Here is a 15,464-nt window from a genome sequence, read left to right as displayed (position 1 = left end):
TGGTTACAAAGACTGCTGTTTAATTGGGGCAGTAGCCTGGGTGAAAGCATTTGAAAAATTCTGGCCAGAAAAGACAATTTGAGGAAGAGCTAGTTGAATGCCTGGCTTATGCTCTTAGAGCCCATTAGCAAGAATATTAAACTTGGAACCAACCGCTCAACTAACAGAGTGGCTGTCTTCCTCCAGTGCGTTTGCCACGTTAGAGGTGAGACGGGCTACCAGACCAGAAGTGTCTGTACCAGGAGGGCTCTCACACCTGCTGATGCAAACATTTCTGTTAGTGATGTGCTCAGTCGTGTCTGACTCTTTGCAGCCCCATGGACTGTAGCCAGCCAGGCTCCCCTGTCCATGGAATTTTTTTTTTCCTGTCCATGGAATTTTACAGGCAAGAATACTGCAGTGGGTTGCCACTACCTACTCCAGAGGATCTTCCTGACCCAGAGATTGAACCCTCGTCTCTTAAGTCTCCTGCATTAGTAAGCAGGTTCTCTACCACTAACGCCACCTGGGAAACCCCTTCCATTAGTTATAGGTGTTCTCTATTCCTAGGACTGTGACCTCCAAGAATTTGTGACTTTGGTTCCAACCTCAACCCAGTCTGGGGAACTGGTATTTAGATACTCAGACGCTGAGCCTTCCAGGACATTTCAGCAATTCCTGGGGACCTGAACCTGACTGTGTATTTGAACTTGAACCCCACGGGTGAAACTCAGATTCTCTGCCATGCAGAGATTTGGCAGCCAAACCCCAGGCATTTAATTGTGCTGCTGCAGAAAATACTCCGGCAAGGTGCATCCAACGCAGACAATTACTTTAGGCAAGCCATGAAGGTCTTCTCTCCGTGCCACTTAAATCTTGCTTCTCTTTTACAATTCAGTATTTCATATGTTGAGAGAAAATGGCTTGTTTGCTTCAAAGGACACGCTACAGAATGTAAGAAAGAGATGTTAATTATGTTGAACCGGGCTGCTTTGTCTCTGCATAAATGAGAATCTTTAGGGGATTCCGTCCAAATTGCTTGGGAACCAGGGCCAGGGGAGCACAGATGGAGGTGTTTGAACTCACATTCTTGATTCTGTTTTTGTTTGTTAAGAAGTGTATTTGCCATGAACAAAGGTGAAACTAGTTCTGTGTTCTCTTAGACCCAAGGGGGAAGGCATTCCTGGGTCACTCTTCTTTTCTTTTTAAAATGTTTATTTTATATTGGAGTACAGTTGATTTACAATGTTGTGTAACTGTCAGGTGTATGTACAGCAAAATGATTCAGTTATACATATACATATGTGTGCTGCATGCTTAGTCACTCAGTCGTGTTTGACTCCATGGACTGTAGCTCGCCAGGCTCCTCTACCCATCAACTTTCCCAGGCAAGAATACTAGAGTGGGGTGCCATTTCCTACTCCAGGGGATCTTCCCGACCCAGGGATCAAACCCCTGTCTCTTGTGTCTCCTGCATTGGCAGGCAGATTCTTTACCATTAGCGCCACCTGGGAAGCCCCACGTATACATATACTCTAAATCTTTTTCAGATTCTTCTCTGATGTAGGTTATTACAGAATGCTGAGTAGAGTTCCCTGTGCTATATGGTAGGTCCTTGTTGATTATCTATTTTATATATAGTAGTGGGTGTATGTTAATCCCAGCCTCCTAATTTATCTCTGCCTTGGGGTCACTCTTCTATCCTTGAGCTATCCTCCTTTTTTAAAAAAAAAAATTGTTTTTTTTTTTTTTGTTGTTGTTTTATTTATTTACTTACTGCCCATGCAGCATGTGGGATCTTAGTACCCCAACCAGGGGTTGAATCCACACACCCTGCATTGGAAGCCCAGAGTCTTAACCCCTCTGGACCACCAGGGAAGTCCCTTGGGGCATCCTTCTTGTTTTAGACCAGGTGGGCTTCCCTGGTGGCTCAGATGGTAAAGAATCTGCCTGCAATGCAGGAATACTGGGTTCAGTCCCCGGACTGGGAAGATCCCCTGGAGGAGGGCACGGCAACCCATTCCAGTATTCTCGCCTGGAGAATCCCATGGTGGGCTACAGTCCATGGGGTCGCAAAGAGTTGGACACAACTGAAGCAAATTACCGTGCACACACAAGTTAGGAGGGGACAGTGCCCAGGCTCTCATGAGCGCAGGGCCCAGCATTTGTCCAGGGGGCCACAATGAGGGATGTCTTTGACCCCACAGCCATCTGGGATGAGCCCCTTTTTGTCGCTGTGGTTTCAAATTTATCCGCATTAAACTTAGTAAATCCTCACTTCTTGGAAATGTGGATCTTCTGGCGGCCAGGGAACTTGAACTTGGCCCTGCAGAGGGCCTCAGTCACACGCTCCTTGTTCTGCAGCTTGGTGCGGGGGGACATTATGACCTGACCACTGTGCCCTGGGGCTTTCCAAAGGCACCGTGCATACTTGTCTGGAGCCTAGATTGTAGACAGCATGCCGGTCATGAATGTCCACTGGAAAGGACTGTCTCCAAGACCCCTTAGGGCAACCTGTACAGACAACAGGCCATCTACACTACCGAGGGGGCTGCTGTCTGTAGCCAGTGCACTCTGGGCCCCCATAGGGAAAAGAGCACAGTCGGCTTAATTGACTGCAAACCACCTGGACCATTTCTGCTCACAAGGGAGGCTGGGAAGGTAAGTGGCTTCATTCCCTCATGGGGGAGACGTAGACTCTCAGAGAGGTGGTGGTTGTTGTTCAGTCACTCCGTCGTGTCCAACTCTTTGCGACCCCGTGGACTGCAGCACACCAGGCTTCCCTGCCCTTCACCATCTCCCAGAGTTTGCTCAAACTCATGTCCATTGAGTCAGTGAGCCATCCAGCCATCTCATCCTCTGTCACCCCCTTCTCCTCCTGCCCTCAATCTTTCATCAGGGTCTTTTGCAGTGAGCCGGCTCTTCGTATCAGGTGGCCAAGGTATTGGAGCTCCAGCTTCAGCATCAGTCCTTCCAGTGAATACTCAGGGTTGATTTCCTTTAGGATTGACTGGTTTGATCTCCTTGCCGTCCAAGGGACTCTTCAAGAGTCTTCTCACAGCACCTCGTACAGTGGGGGTTCCCTCAACCTCCAATATGTGTATATAAGGTGCAAGGAATGACTAATTACAATAGTTTCAGTTGGCATTTATGAATGGTTTGTTTTTCTTATAAATTAGTGGAGGAGTCAAGCTCGTCTGTACAATGATACCACTTGTTCACATTCCAATTAGCTTAAAAAAAAAAAGACTTTATTGAGTGGGAGAGAAAATAGGTGGGCTAATAGCTGGAATCTCTAGGATTGCTCATAATTCATAGTCTGGCTTTTATCTCTGCTACAGCTCATGGAAACAGCCTCTGCTCAGTGATAAGCAGCAGCTGTGCAAATAGTCCATGGTAGTGGGGCTTTGTTTCTCTGTAAAACACTTGGGGTTTTACTAGACTGTCCTTCCTGTCTGTAGGGATGCATTATGGATAGGACCAGAATCTTCTAGTTTCTTCCCATCTCTTCAGTGTCCACCCATCTGCCCTGGTCTCCAGGTCACCCTCGACACCCCCAGTCTTGTTCCCCCCACAGCAGCCAGGGGGCGCCTGTGAACACCTGAGTCACGTCCTGTCCATCCTCTGATCAGAACCTTCCATGGCTCTCACTTCCCTCAGACCAAAAATCGGTGTCCTCCCCACAGCACATAAGCACTGCATAGGCTGTCCTGTCTCATCCCTGTCCTCATCTGCCCCCTTCCCACTTTCCCCCTTGTTCCCTCTGTTTTAGCTATAGCCTTCTCCGTGTTTCCCAAACACACCAGGTGTGGTCCTGCCTCAGAGCCTTTGCACTTGCTGTTCTCTTGGCTTGGACCATCTTTCCCTTGATATCACCAAGGCTTCTCCCTCATTTCCTTCACGTCTTTATTCAAATGACACCTTCTCATGAAGGCCTTCCTAGGGCCCCTAAAATTGCAAGCTTCCCAAGTGACTCAGTGGTAAAGAATCCTCCTGCCAAAGCAGGAGACAAGGGGTTCAATCCCTGGATAGGGAAGATCCCCTGGAGAAGGAAATGGCGACCCACTCCATCCAGTATTCTTGCCTGGAAAATCCCATGGACAGAGGAGCCTGGCGGGCTACAGTCCATGGGGTCGCAAGAGTCAGACATGACTTAGTAACTAAGCAGCAACAACATTGTCATTAAAATAAAAAAGATTGGAACTTGTGACTGGCTGGAAGTATGTTCTGGGGAAGCTCAAGGCGGCATGATGTATGCTCCATCCAGTGAGGATTTGATGCAATTCCTCCATATATTGATCAGAATTGGAGGGGTGGGCTTTGCTGTGTGGTGCAGCATGTGTCATCTTAGTTCCCGACCCGAGATCGAACCTGAGGCCCTTGCAATGGAAGTGCAAAATCTTAACCACTGGACCACCAGGGATGTCCCACTGGTCAGAATTTGTGTGCCCAAAACGTCCCTTCCTCTCTCCCCTTCTCCTGGCTCACTCATTCCTCCAGTTCAGGTTATGTGTCCCTTCCCTGGGATACCTCCTCTGAGACTCTCAGCCTAGGGAACACCCCTTGTCACGCTCTGCACTTTCTTTGTAGCATCCACTGCAGCATATAGTTCTAAGGGCTTCGTTGGTGGCTCAGACAGTAAAGAATTCACCCGCTATTCAGGAGACCTGGGTTTGATCCTGGGTTGGGAAGATCCCCTGGAGGAGGGCGTGGCAACCCACTGCAGTTTTCTTGACTGGGAAATCCCATGGACAAAAGAGCCTGGCAGGCTATAATCCATGGAGTGGCAAAGAGCAGATACGACTGAAGCAACTCAGCATGCGTGCACATAGTTCTGGAAGCATCAGTGGGATTCCATACTTGAAGTCTGCTTCTTCCACATCCGTGGGGAGCAATAGATACACTTTCTTCATCTCTCCTCTCTTCCTAGTTCCTATCGCAGACCCATGCCTGGCATACAGTAGGCACTCATAGATATTTTCTAGTAAGTTTGGGAAATTATGGCTGAGTTCCCTGATGCACATGAGCATTTCAAAGGCTCTGATAAGTCCTGCACTTAAAAAAAAACTCATTTTACTCAGCATTACACAAACATATTTGACCACAGAGCACCCCTTTTCCTCGCATGCCTGGTAAGGTTGCCAGGGTTCCAAGAAGCCAGGTTTGGGAAACAGCTGTAATTGATAATTGAATTATCTGAGTGGCATCATCTAACTTGAAATTTAGTGTAGGAGTCTGAAAATGATGCCTTCCAGGCAAAGACTTGAAGGTGTTGGTGAGGACTCTGTCACCCTTTGGCCATTACCTTGCTCGGGCTTCTAGGGAGCAGGAGTTGGGGAAGGAGGGCATGACATAGGTGGAGGGTTTTTGTTTTTTTTTTTTGGTATTTATTTGGCTGCATTGGGTCTTAGTTTCTTTTCATTTTGATGTACAGACTCTAGTCGTGGCACATAGGCTTGGTTGCTCTGCAGCATGTGGGATCTTAGTTCCCCAACCAGGGATTGAACCCGAAGTCCCTGCATCGCAAAGGTGGATTCTTAACCACAGGATCTTCAGGGAAGTCCCCTGGTCTATGTTCTAATGGTGATTATGGAGGCAGTGGTGTGTGCGTGTGCAAATATGTGTGAGAGAATGAATTCTCATCTTGTGGAAGGGCTTGTATCCCACAGTTCCTTGCTGTGTTCCTTCACCCCTCGTACCTCAATCTTGTTACCTGTAAAATGGGGCTTTCCCTGAGGAAGGATTTAGATCACACACCCCTGGCATGCAGAGCACATGGTCTGGGACATTCCAAGCATCCAGGGAGGGGCATCTGTCATCTCCCTGGGATCTCCTTTTTCTCCCAGGAGGTGGGGGGGTGAATCCCCCTTGGGGTTCCCGCTCTCTGACCCTGATCTCCCCGCAGACCCTCTTCCAAAGCCCAGAAGAAGGCTGGCAGCTGTACACTTCAGCCCAGGCCCCCGATGGAAAATGCATCTGCACGGCTGTGATCCCTGCACAGAGCACCTGCTCCCGAGACGGCCGAAGCCGGGAGCTGCGGCAGCTGATGGAGAAGGTAAGAACCGTACAGGTTCCCCTGCGAAAATCTCTCACTTCTCCACCCTCCCCTCTGCTTCCCACCAGGTCAGCCGGGGCCGGATCTAAGCCATGATTATGCAGAGCTGGTGGGTAACCTGGCTGCCCTCCGGGTGGGTGGTTTAGTCAAAAATCTCCTTGTGCTTTTTTGGAGGAGAAGCTGAGTACTATGTGGGGACAGGGAAGGTGAACTCCAGTGGCAGCATCTGCATCTCTGGTGTGTGAGCTCCAGCCCCACCATGTACCCAGCCTCAGGACTCAGCTGCTAAGAAGGGTCTCACCCTCCATCCCAAGATACATGAAGATTTCTTCCCCTTCTGATTGTGACTGATATAAACTGGTCCCCATTCAATCCAAGGGCTTCCCAGGTGGCTCAGTGGTAAAGAATCCACTTGCCAATGTAGGAGATGCAAGTTCGATCTTTGGGTTGGGGAGATTCCCTGGAGAAGGGAATGGCAACCCACTCTAGTATTCTTGCCTGGAGAATTCCAGGGACAGAGGAGCCTGGCGGGCTACAGTCCAAGGGGTCAGAAAGAGTCAGACACGACTTAGTGATTAAACAACAGCAATTCAATACAAGGATATTTGGGTGCCCTTTACAGGCTGATTGCTGTCTCTCGCCACTACCCAGATGAACTGCTTATGAGTCACTTCTGATGTCAGTGTTGAAAGGGACTAGCCACCTCCCACCATTCTCCTATAGAGGAGGAAGCTGAGGACAGAGACCCTTGTTGGCACCGAAGTCTTGTCTGCCTGTGACACTAGAACTGTTCAAGATGACCATGTGGTGTCCTCTGATTGTTTTTATTTTTTCTTTCTTTTTTAAATTATGAAAGTATGATAAAACATTTACAGGAGACTTGGAAAATACAGAACAAAGTTACGTATAATTTCCACTATATATTACAACTTTTTAAAGCAGGTAAATTTTTTAGTTGGAGTTTTAATATCAAAGTCTAAAAAATAAATAGAATGAATAGACAAAAAGTATAAGGATATAGTAGACCTGAAAAGCACTATGAATCAATTTAACATAATAAGATTTATACTGGGCTTCGCTGGTGGCTCAGATGGTAAAGAATCTCCTGCAATGCAGGAGACCCAGGTTTGATCCTTGGATCGGGAAGATCCCCCGAAGAAGGGAATCTCCAGTATTCTTGCCTGGAGAATCCCTTACACTTAGGATCCTGGTGGGCTACAGTCCATGGGGTCGTAGAAGAGTCAGACACTACTGAACGATTTTCACACGCACACACAAGATTCATACAATTTTCACACAACAGCAAGATACAAATTGTATTCAAGTTCCCGTAGACTGTAAACCAGGATACACTAAACACATCCAGGGGGTGTCCCCTGATGGTTGACAATGACTCTTAAAATGTTTTGTGACGTCCAGGATGGTCAGGCTGTTTTTTGGCTTTCTCAGAACTTCCAAGTGTCACATGAATAATGGTTCAGGAATGTCTGCATATTTCAACAAGCATCCATTGTTGTCTCTGAGTTCACCTTGACTGGGAGGAGCTCACCTTAGCCAGGGGGAGGTGGGACCTAGGGGGTCCTCGGGCTGATTCAGAGAGGTCAGGGCAAGGGAAGTTTCATTCCATCATTTACCCGTATTTATTGAGCATCTCGTATTTATTGAGAATTCAGCTGTGGACAAACCAGACACTGGGTCTGCCTCTGAGGACCCCACCTGAAGGAGGCAGATGAATAAGAACATTCCAGGTAGTAGTCACAACTGGAAAAAAATAACCACATAAGGGAGAGAGGATGAGTGGCCCCTTGAGGGAGGGTGATTGGGGAAGGCCACTCTGAGGAGGTGATGCTGGAGCTGAGACATGAAGGATGAAGAGGAGCCAGCTGTGGGAAGACAGAGGGACAGCGCTCCAGATAGAGGGATCAGCAAGTGCAGAGGCCCATCGGTCATGGACAGATGTGAGAGTTGGACTATAAAGAAAGCTGAGCACCAAAGAATTGATGCTTTTGAACTGTGGTGTTGGAGAAGACTCTTGAGAGTCCCTTGGACAGTAAGGAGATCAAGTCAGTCAATCCTACAGGAAATCAGTCCTAAATATTCATTGGAAGAACTGATGCTGAAGCTGAAGCTGAAGCTCTAATACTTTGGCCACCTGATGCCAAGAGCCGACTCACTGGAAAAGACCTTGATGCTGGGAAAGATTGAAGGCAGGAGGAGAAGGGGGTGACAGAGGATGAGATGGTTGGATGGCATCACTGACTCAATGGACATGAGCAAATCCTGGGAGATATTGGAGGATAGAGGAGCCTGGGGTGCTACAGTTCACGGGGTCGCAGACTCAGACATGACTTAGCGACTGAACAGCAACAACGGCCCTGAGAAGGGAAGGAGCTAATGAGAGTGAAGTGGGGCTGGCGGTTGGAGTGGATGAACATGGAGAGGAGGCAGGCGAAGGGGCAGAACCAGCTCGCAGGGTCTGCAGGAGAAGGTGACTCAATCTTCCTTTTGAAAAACTCCCTCTCCAGACTTTCCCAAGGGTCCAAAAGTTAAGATTCTGTAGGGGGCATGGGTTTGCCTCCTGGATGGGGAACTAAGATCCCATATGCTTCTCAGAGTGGACAAAAGATAAAAGAAAAATTCCCTCTGGCTGCTATGTGGAAATGACTGCTGTGAATGAGGGTGGAGGCGAGGAGAGCAGGGAGGCAGGGAGCGGTGGGAGGCGGTGGTGGCCAGACCAGATGGATAGATTGGGCGTGCCTGTGGGAGGTTGCTGGTAAGGTCAAGAGGAGAAGGTTGGTTGGGTGTTTGGCCTCTGGCCCCACCAGGTCTTGTCTGTGGCATCCCTGGGGATGGGGACAGGAGTCTGGTTCGCCCTAACCCGCCCACTTCCTAGGTTCAGAACGTCTCTCAGTCCATGGAGGTTCTTGAGTTGCGGACGTACCGGGACCTCCAGTATGTGCGCAGCATGGAGACCCTCATGCGGAGCCTGGATGCGCGGCTCCGGGCAGCTGACGGGTCCCTCTCGGCCAAGAGCTTCCAGGTGCGTCCTTCAGGGTTCAGGTCAGAGGTCAAAGGAAGAACTGGGATTGGTGCCCATTACTTCCAGGAAGGACAGAGGGTTGACTGGGATCTGCGGTCCTATGTGGGCGGAATGTCAAGAGTCAAGTGTGCATCAAAGATAAGGGGTGGGATTGCTGGCACCAACTCTGTGGACATGAGTTTGAGCAAACTCCGGGAGATAGTGAAGGACAGGGAAGCCTGGCATGCTGCAGTCCGTGGGGTTGCAGAGTCGGACATGACTGAGCGACTGAACAATTGTGGGTGGTGGGAAGGAGGCTCAAGAGGGAGGGGATATGTGTTTACATTTGCTGATTCACTTTGTTGTAGAGCAGACGCTAACACAACATGGTAAAGTGATGATACTCCCATAAAAATAATACTCCTCCCCCCAACATGAGTGAAGTTGTGGGTTGAAGGTTGGATCCAGGTCTGGGTCACCGGTCAGGGGTCGGGGTCAGCGCGGGTTCCCTCTCGGGGGCAGGAGCTGAAGGACAGGATGGCAGAGCTGTTGCCACTGAGCTCGGTCCTGGAGCAGTACAAGGCGGACACGCGGACCATCGTGCGCCTGCGAGAGGAGGTGAGGAATCTCTCCGGCAGCCTTGCCGCCATCCAGGAGGAGATGGGCGCCTACGGCTACGAGGACCTGCAGCAGCGGGTGATGGCCCTGGAAGCCCGGCTCCATGCCTGCGCCCAGAAGCTGGGTATGCCTCGATGCTTGACCTTGACCCCTGACCTCCACCTCCAACCCCAATTCCCTCTGTGTGTTCAAAGCATGGTTTTGACCTCTAACTTCTAAACGTTGATCCTTGACTTTCCTACCCAAGGCCAAAAATAGACCCCCAAACCTGGAAATGGCCCTGACCCAATCCCTCCTCACCCCCAAGCTAACTCCGCCTTGGGACCAGATCTCTGGATCTTCCCTCAGCCCTGGTCCCAGCGCTTCAGTTTGACCACACCCCCTCATCCTTGCCCTGTGTCCCTTGGGCTCTTCCCATCCTCCACCCTCATTCCCCCTGTTGCTGCCTCCCAGGCTGTGGGAAGCTGACCGGGGTCAGTAACCCCATCACCATTCGGGCCATGGGGTCCCGCTTTGGCTCCTGGATGACGGACACGATGGCCCCCAGCGCGGACAGCCGGGTGAGTGTGCCCACGCCGGGGGTCAGAACCTGGGGGCAGGGAGACATAGCCCGTGGCCCTCCATAGGTGCCCAGTGACTCCACATCAATGATTATCTTGTCCTAGGGTCTCCAGGGCCCTTGACCTCCCCCTGACTGTCTAGCGACCACCAAGTGACCAAGAACTTTCCAACTCTGTGAATCTGCAAGTCAGCTGACCTCCAGTGACTGTATATAGACTAATGGTTACTAGTACCACTGACCAGCTCCCAATGAGCACTGATCTCAAAATAACCACCAGTGGCCAGTGCCTTCCAAGGACTAGGACCTCTGAGCACCACTCGATGACCTTTGAACTTCCAGTGACCCCCATGGTCACAACTGCCTGTCACCTCTGGCCCATAGGAACCATCCATTAACTGCTCAGTGACTATTCTAGTGACAGATATTGGTCCCTGGGCAGCCACCATCATAGGTCGTTCAGTCGATAAGTCGTGCCTGTTTCTTTTGCAATCCCATGGTCTGTAGCCCACCAGACTCCTTTTTCCATGAGATTCTCCAGGCGGGAATACTGGAGTAGGTTGTCATTTTCTTCTCCAGGGGATCTTCCCCACCCAAGGATTGAACCCGTGTTTCCTGCATTGGCATTCTTTACCACTGAGCCACCTGGGAAGCCCATTATAGCCACTTCCCCACTGTGATCACTGACCTCCTGAGGCATCATGGTGGTTCAACCAAGGGGTTAAAGAGCCTGGGTTTGAGGGGAATTCCCTGGCTGCCCAGTGGTTAGGACTTGGTGATTTCACTGCCAGGGCCCAATTTCGATCCCTGGTCAGGAAACTAAGATCCAGCAAGCCACACAGTGTGGCCCAAACCAAAAAACAACCACCACCACCAACAGCAAAACAAACAAAAAGAGCTTAGGTTTGGGAATCAGACTTGGATTTGTATCCCACTTCCACCAGTTCTTAGCTAGGGAATCTCGGGCAGGTTCCTTAATGTCGCTGAGCCTGAATTTCCTTATCTTCAAAATGGTTATAATAATGTCAGTCTTACAGTTTTTAAGATATTTAACCCAATAACCAGCACTAGTAAGGGCACTCATAAATGCTAATTGCCTTGGTGACAGTGAATGATGTTGACGGAGAGGATGGTGGTGACATGGCGTCACCTCCTGTTACTGGGATTACCCACAGGCAGTGGATTCAAGTGACCTCTCGCCACCCCAGGGCAGTCTCATGACTGTGAACCGTCCCATATCCAGTGACCAGTCAATTCCTAGGCCCAGCGAGTCCCCGGGGACTGCAGTTTCCCCTGATTCTTGGGGATCAAGCCCTGTCCTCCGAGTGTCTGAGGCCAATGGCACTCACCCAGTGACCCCAGTCACCAGGATGTTGCCTGGTCATGAAGGGTCACCAGACGTCCTGTGATTGAGTAATGACCACTCAGTGACTGTTGACCCCTCATGACTACGTGATTGCCGTGTCACTGTCGGGACCCCTGGTCATCGGCGGTGGCCCACCAGTGACCAACAGCTCTCTCGCAGGTCTGGTACATGGATGGCTATTACAAAGGCCGGCGCGTCCTGGAGTTCCGCACTCTGGGAGACTTCATCAAGGGCCAGAACTTTATCCAGCACCTGCTGCCCCAGCCATGGGCCGGCACCGGCCACGTGGTGTACAATGGCTCCCTGTTCTACAACAAGTACCAGAGCAACGTGGTGGTCAAGTACCACTTCCGCTCCCGCTCCGTCCTGGTGCAGCGGAGCCTCCCCGGGGCCGGCTACAACAACACCTTCCCCTACTCCTGGGGTGGCTTCTCGGACATGGACTTCATGGTGGACGAGAGCGGGCTCTGGGCCGTGTACACCACCAACCAGAATGCGGGCAACATCGTGGTCAGCCGGCTGGACCCGCACACCCTGGAGGTCGTGCGCTCGTGGGACACCGGCTACCCCAAGCGCAGTGCCGGCGAGGCCTTCATGATCTGCGGCGTGCTCTATGTGACCAACTCCCACCTGGCCGGGGCCAAGGTCTACTTCGCCTACTTCACCAACACGTCCAGCTATGAGTACACGGACGTGCCCTTCCACAACCAGTATTCCCACATCTCCATGCTGGATTACAACCCCCGGGAGCGCGCCCTCTACACCTGGAACAACGGCCACCAGGTGCTCTACAACGTCACCCTCTTCCACGTCATCAGCACCGCCGGGGACCCCTAGGGGCTGCCGCTGCTCACGCTGCCACACGAGGGCCACGGGGCCCTTTCCACTCCGCCTGTGTCCCTCCGAGTTTATCTGTCTCTGTCCTGCCCTCTCTTTCCCTCCCTCTCTTCCTCCCGGTACTGTTTTTCTTCTCTCCACCGTTGCACCCAGCTTTCATTCTCTGCCTCTGTATTCTATTGGTGCGTTTTCTCTGGGTTGTCTCTTCTTTATGGTCTGATTTTGATACACCTTTCTTTTGTTTTGATGCCTCTGTCTCTTTCATTTGATCTGACTCTCCAGGTCTCTCTCTCTCTCTGCTTATCTGTCTCTCTCTCCCCTCCCTCCCTTTTTTGCATCCCACCCAGACCCTCTTCTCCTCTCCCCACGTCCCTTCCTCCCAGCCCAAGGAGTTGAGTGCATGGATCTGTTTCTTTTTTCCTTTTTTTAATTTACACTTTTTCTTTCCGGGTTGCCGGAATAAACGGGACCTTTGACATTTGACGCTTTAATTGCTCTGTGTGTCTAGAAGAGGCAGAGGAGGTGAGGTGGAGGGTGAGCCTGGAGGCCCATCCCAGCTGGGTCCCCTTGTCCGAGGACACAAGCTTTGTGAATAGGGGCAGGTAAGCACAAGTCTGGGGCGTCCTAGGTGGTGCTAGTGGTAAAGAACCTGCCTGCCAATGCAGGGGGCATAAGAGATGCAGGTTCAATCCCTGGGTCTGGAAGATACCCTGGAGGAGGGCATGGCAACTCACTCCAATATTCTTGCCTGGAGAATCCCATGGACAGAGGAGCCTGGCGGGCACTACAGTCCACAAAGTCACAAAGAGTTGGACATGACTGAATGGACTTGGCATGCACAAGCCCAGCTTGAGGGTGGGGGTGAAGTGGGGGGGTGTTGGAGGTAGAGGGTGGGGTAGGAGGGATGAGGGCAGGGGTCATGGTAGGGTGAATCCTTTGGGAAGCCAGGTGAGGAGACCCAATCCAAAGCTGTTTCAGTTGATCCAAACAATAGGATCCAAACAACCGCAAATTCTATCATGGCACTGAAGACTGGCCTCAAGTGAATATTGTCAGTTTTTTTTTTTTAAGGCATTTTTTGATGTGGACCATTTTTAAAGTCTTTATTGAATTTGTTACAGTATTGCTTCTATGCTGTTTTTGTTTTTTGGCCAGGAGGTATGTAGGATCTTAGCTGCCCAACCCAACCAGGGATCAAACCTGCCCCCCTGAACTGGAACATGAAGTCTTAAATCACTGGATTGCCAGGGAAATCCCATTGTCATGGATTTTTTTTTTTTTCTTCTTTCACTCATTGATGACATTGGTGCACCACTGGTGATCATCTGGCAACTTTTAACTTTTTTTTTTTTAACAATTTGGCTGCTTTCAAGAATATAGGTATGATGGGACTCCCCTGGCGTTCCAGTGGTTAAAACTCCACTCTTTCCACTGCTGGGGCTGTGGGTTCCATCCCTGGTCATCTGGCCGGGGAACTAGGGTCTCTCATGCCTCGTAGTGTGGCCAAAAGAGAATATCAAACCAGTCAATCCTAAAGGAAGTCAACCCTGAATACTCACTGGAAGGACTGTTGCTGAAGCCGGAGCTCTGAAGACCGACTCATTGGAAAAGAACCTAGTGCTGGGAAGGATTGAAGGCAAAAGGAGAAAGGAGCAGAGCAGAGGATGAGATGGTTGGGTGGCATCACCGACTCGGACATGAGTTTGAGCAAACTCCAGGATAGTGGAGGACAGGGAAGCCTGGCGTGCTGCAGTCCATGGGGCCACAAAGAGACATGATTGAACACCAACAGCACCAGGAGAGTGGGACACAGAATAATTTTCCCTCTTTCTTCTGTTTGGGCTTTGTAATTTCAAAGCCATTTTGTATAACTTGCACCTGAGTTATTAGTTCTGAGTGAGCTAATAACAAAAAGGTAGCAACAGTCTGAGAGTGCGTGGGGGTCTTCCACTGGACACACCCACACCCGATGCCCTGGCTTGGGCAGGGGTAGTCCTCACTGGGGACCAATGTGGAGATCGGAGCTCCTAGAGGCCAAGAAATGGGCATAGCTAGCAAGTCTCAGAGACAGGAAGGGTGTGTTGAACTAGTCGGGAAGAAATTGAAGAAGTCAGCAGAGTCCAGGTCCTCAGAAGCTTTGTTGATGTGACTGAGGTGGGGTGGAAGGGGGTCACCGAATGGGAAGGACACAATAAAGGCTTAATTTAGCCAGATCCTTGGTGGCCTGGGCAACAGATGGCAAGGCGAGGGGGAAGGACAGTCACCTCAGGAGCTGTGGCCAGGAACAAAGACAGTGCACCCCATACCCCCACCTTCACCCCAATGCATAGCCCCCACCCCACCGAAATCTCTAGCAGAAACATCATGCAAACAGCCCCATCCACCCGGGCTCCCCATCCCTCCAACCCCACCGCCCCCTGCTGAGGCCACAGAGGTGACCAAACCTGCTCCTGTGGGAGGAACCCTCCCTCCCTGTCTCCCCATCTCTAATTAATGGCCTCTCTTGATGAAATCATTTCTGCTCTGTGCTGGCATCTCCTGGAACGCGGGACACTGAGGCTGCATTGCCAATGAAACCAATGAATAATAAATGTGACTGCCTGATGCATGCATTTAAAACCAATTTTTAAAGAAATCATCAAGAAAAGCAATTAATTTCCATTTAAATGAGCAAATTTGACATGAAAATAATCGATTCCTGGATAAGTACTTTGAGAGGCACTTTGCTCTGTACCTGCTTTAAAGAAAACACACACCCAAAAAACCCACCTTAGAACATCTGTACCCCACCCCTCCAGTCCATATTGGGCACCTGATGCCCACAGGTGCCTGGCATCAGAACAGCGCCTTCTCTCACACACAACACAGGGGCAGGCCCCACCCTCCGATACTTTTGCATTGGTGGCTTTTGTTCCAACAACCCTGAATATTCATTGGAAGGACTGATGCTGAAGCTGAAGCTCCAGTACTCTGGCCATCTAATGTGAAGAGCTAGCTCACTGGAAAAGACCCTGATGCTGGGAAAGATGGA

The 15,464-nt window shown here is 50.5% G+C and overlaps 1 protein-coding gene and 1 non-coding gene across 3 annotated transcripts in view; one reads left to right on the top strand and one right to left on the bottom strand.

Annotated features, from left to right (window-relative positions):
* Positions 1–12,911, top strand: part of OLFM2 (olfactomedin 2) — a 73,283-nt gene extending 60,372 nt beyond the window's left edge. For both annotated transcript variants that reach the window (XM_061149248.1, XM_061149247.1), the window contains exons 2-6: positions 5,885–6,034; positions 8,928–9,074; positions 9,576–9,795; positions 10,125–10,231; positions 11,756–12,911. In XM_061149248.1, coding sequence (XP_061005231.1) covers positions 5,885–6,034; positions 8,928–9,074; positions 9,576–9,795; positions 10,125–10,231; positions 11,756–12,433 — 1,302 coding nt within the window. In that variant the 3' untranslated portion in view covers positions 12,434–12,911. The remainder of the gene's footprint in view (positions 1–5,884; positions 6,035–8,927; positions 9,075–9,575; positions 9,796–10,124; positions 10,232–11,755) is intronic.
* On the bottom strand, positions 2,466–2,600 carry LOC133063011 (small nucleolar RNA SNORA70). Its single transcript, XR_009694324.1, has one exon. It is a non-coding gene; the product is annotated as a small nucleolar RNA SNORA70 (small nucleolar RNA).
* Positions 12,912–15,464: the final 2,553 nt, after the last annotated feature.

This window comes from Dama dama, chromosome 9, assembly GCF_033118175.1.
Source record: "Dama dama isolate Ldn47 chromosome 9, ASM3311817v1, whole genome shotgun sequence".
Lineage (NCBI taxonomy): Eukaryota > Metazoa > Chordata > Mammalia > Artiodactyla > Cervidae > Dama > Dama dama.
The sequence above is the reverse complement of the archived record's forward strand: the minus strand, read 5'-3'. Positions and strand labels throughout refer to the sequence as shown.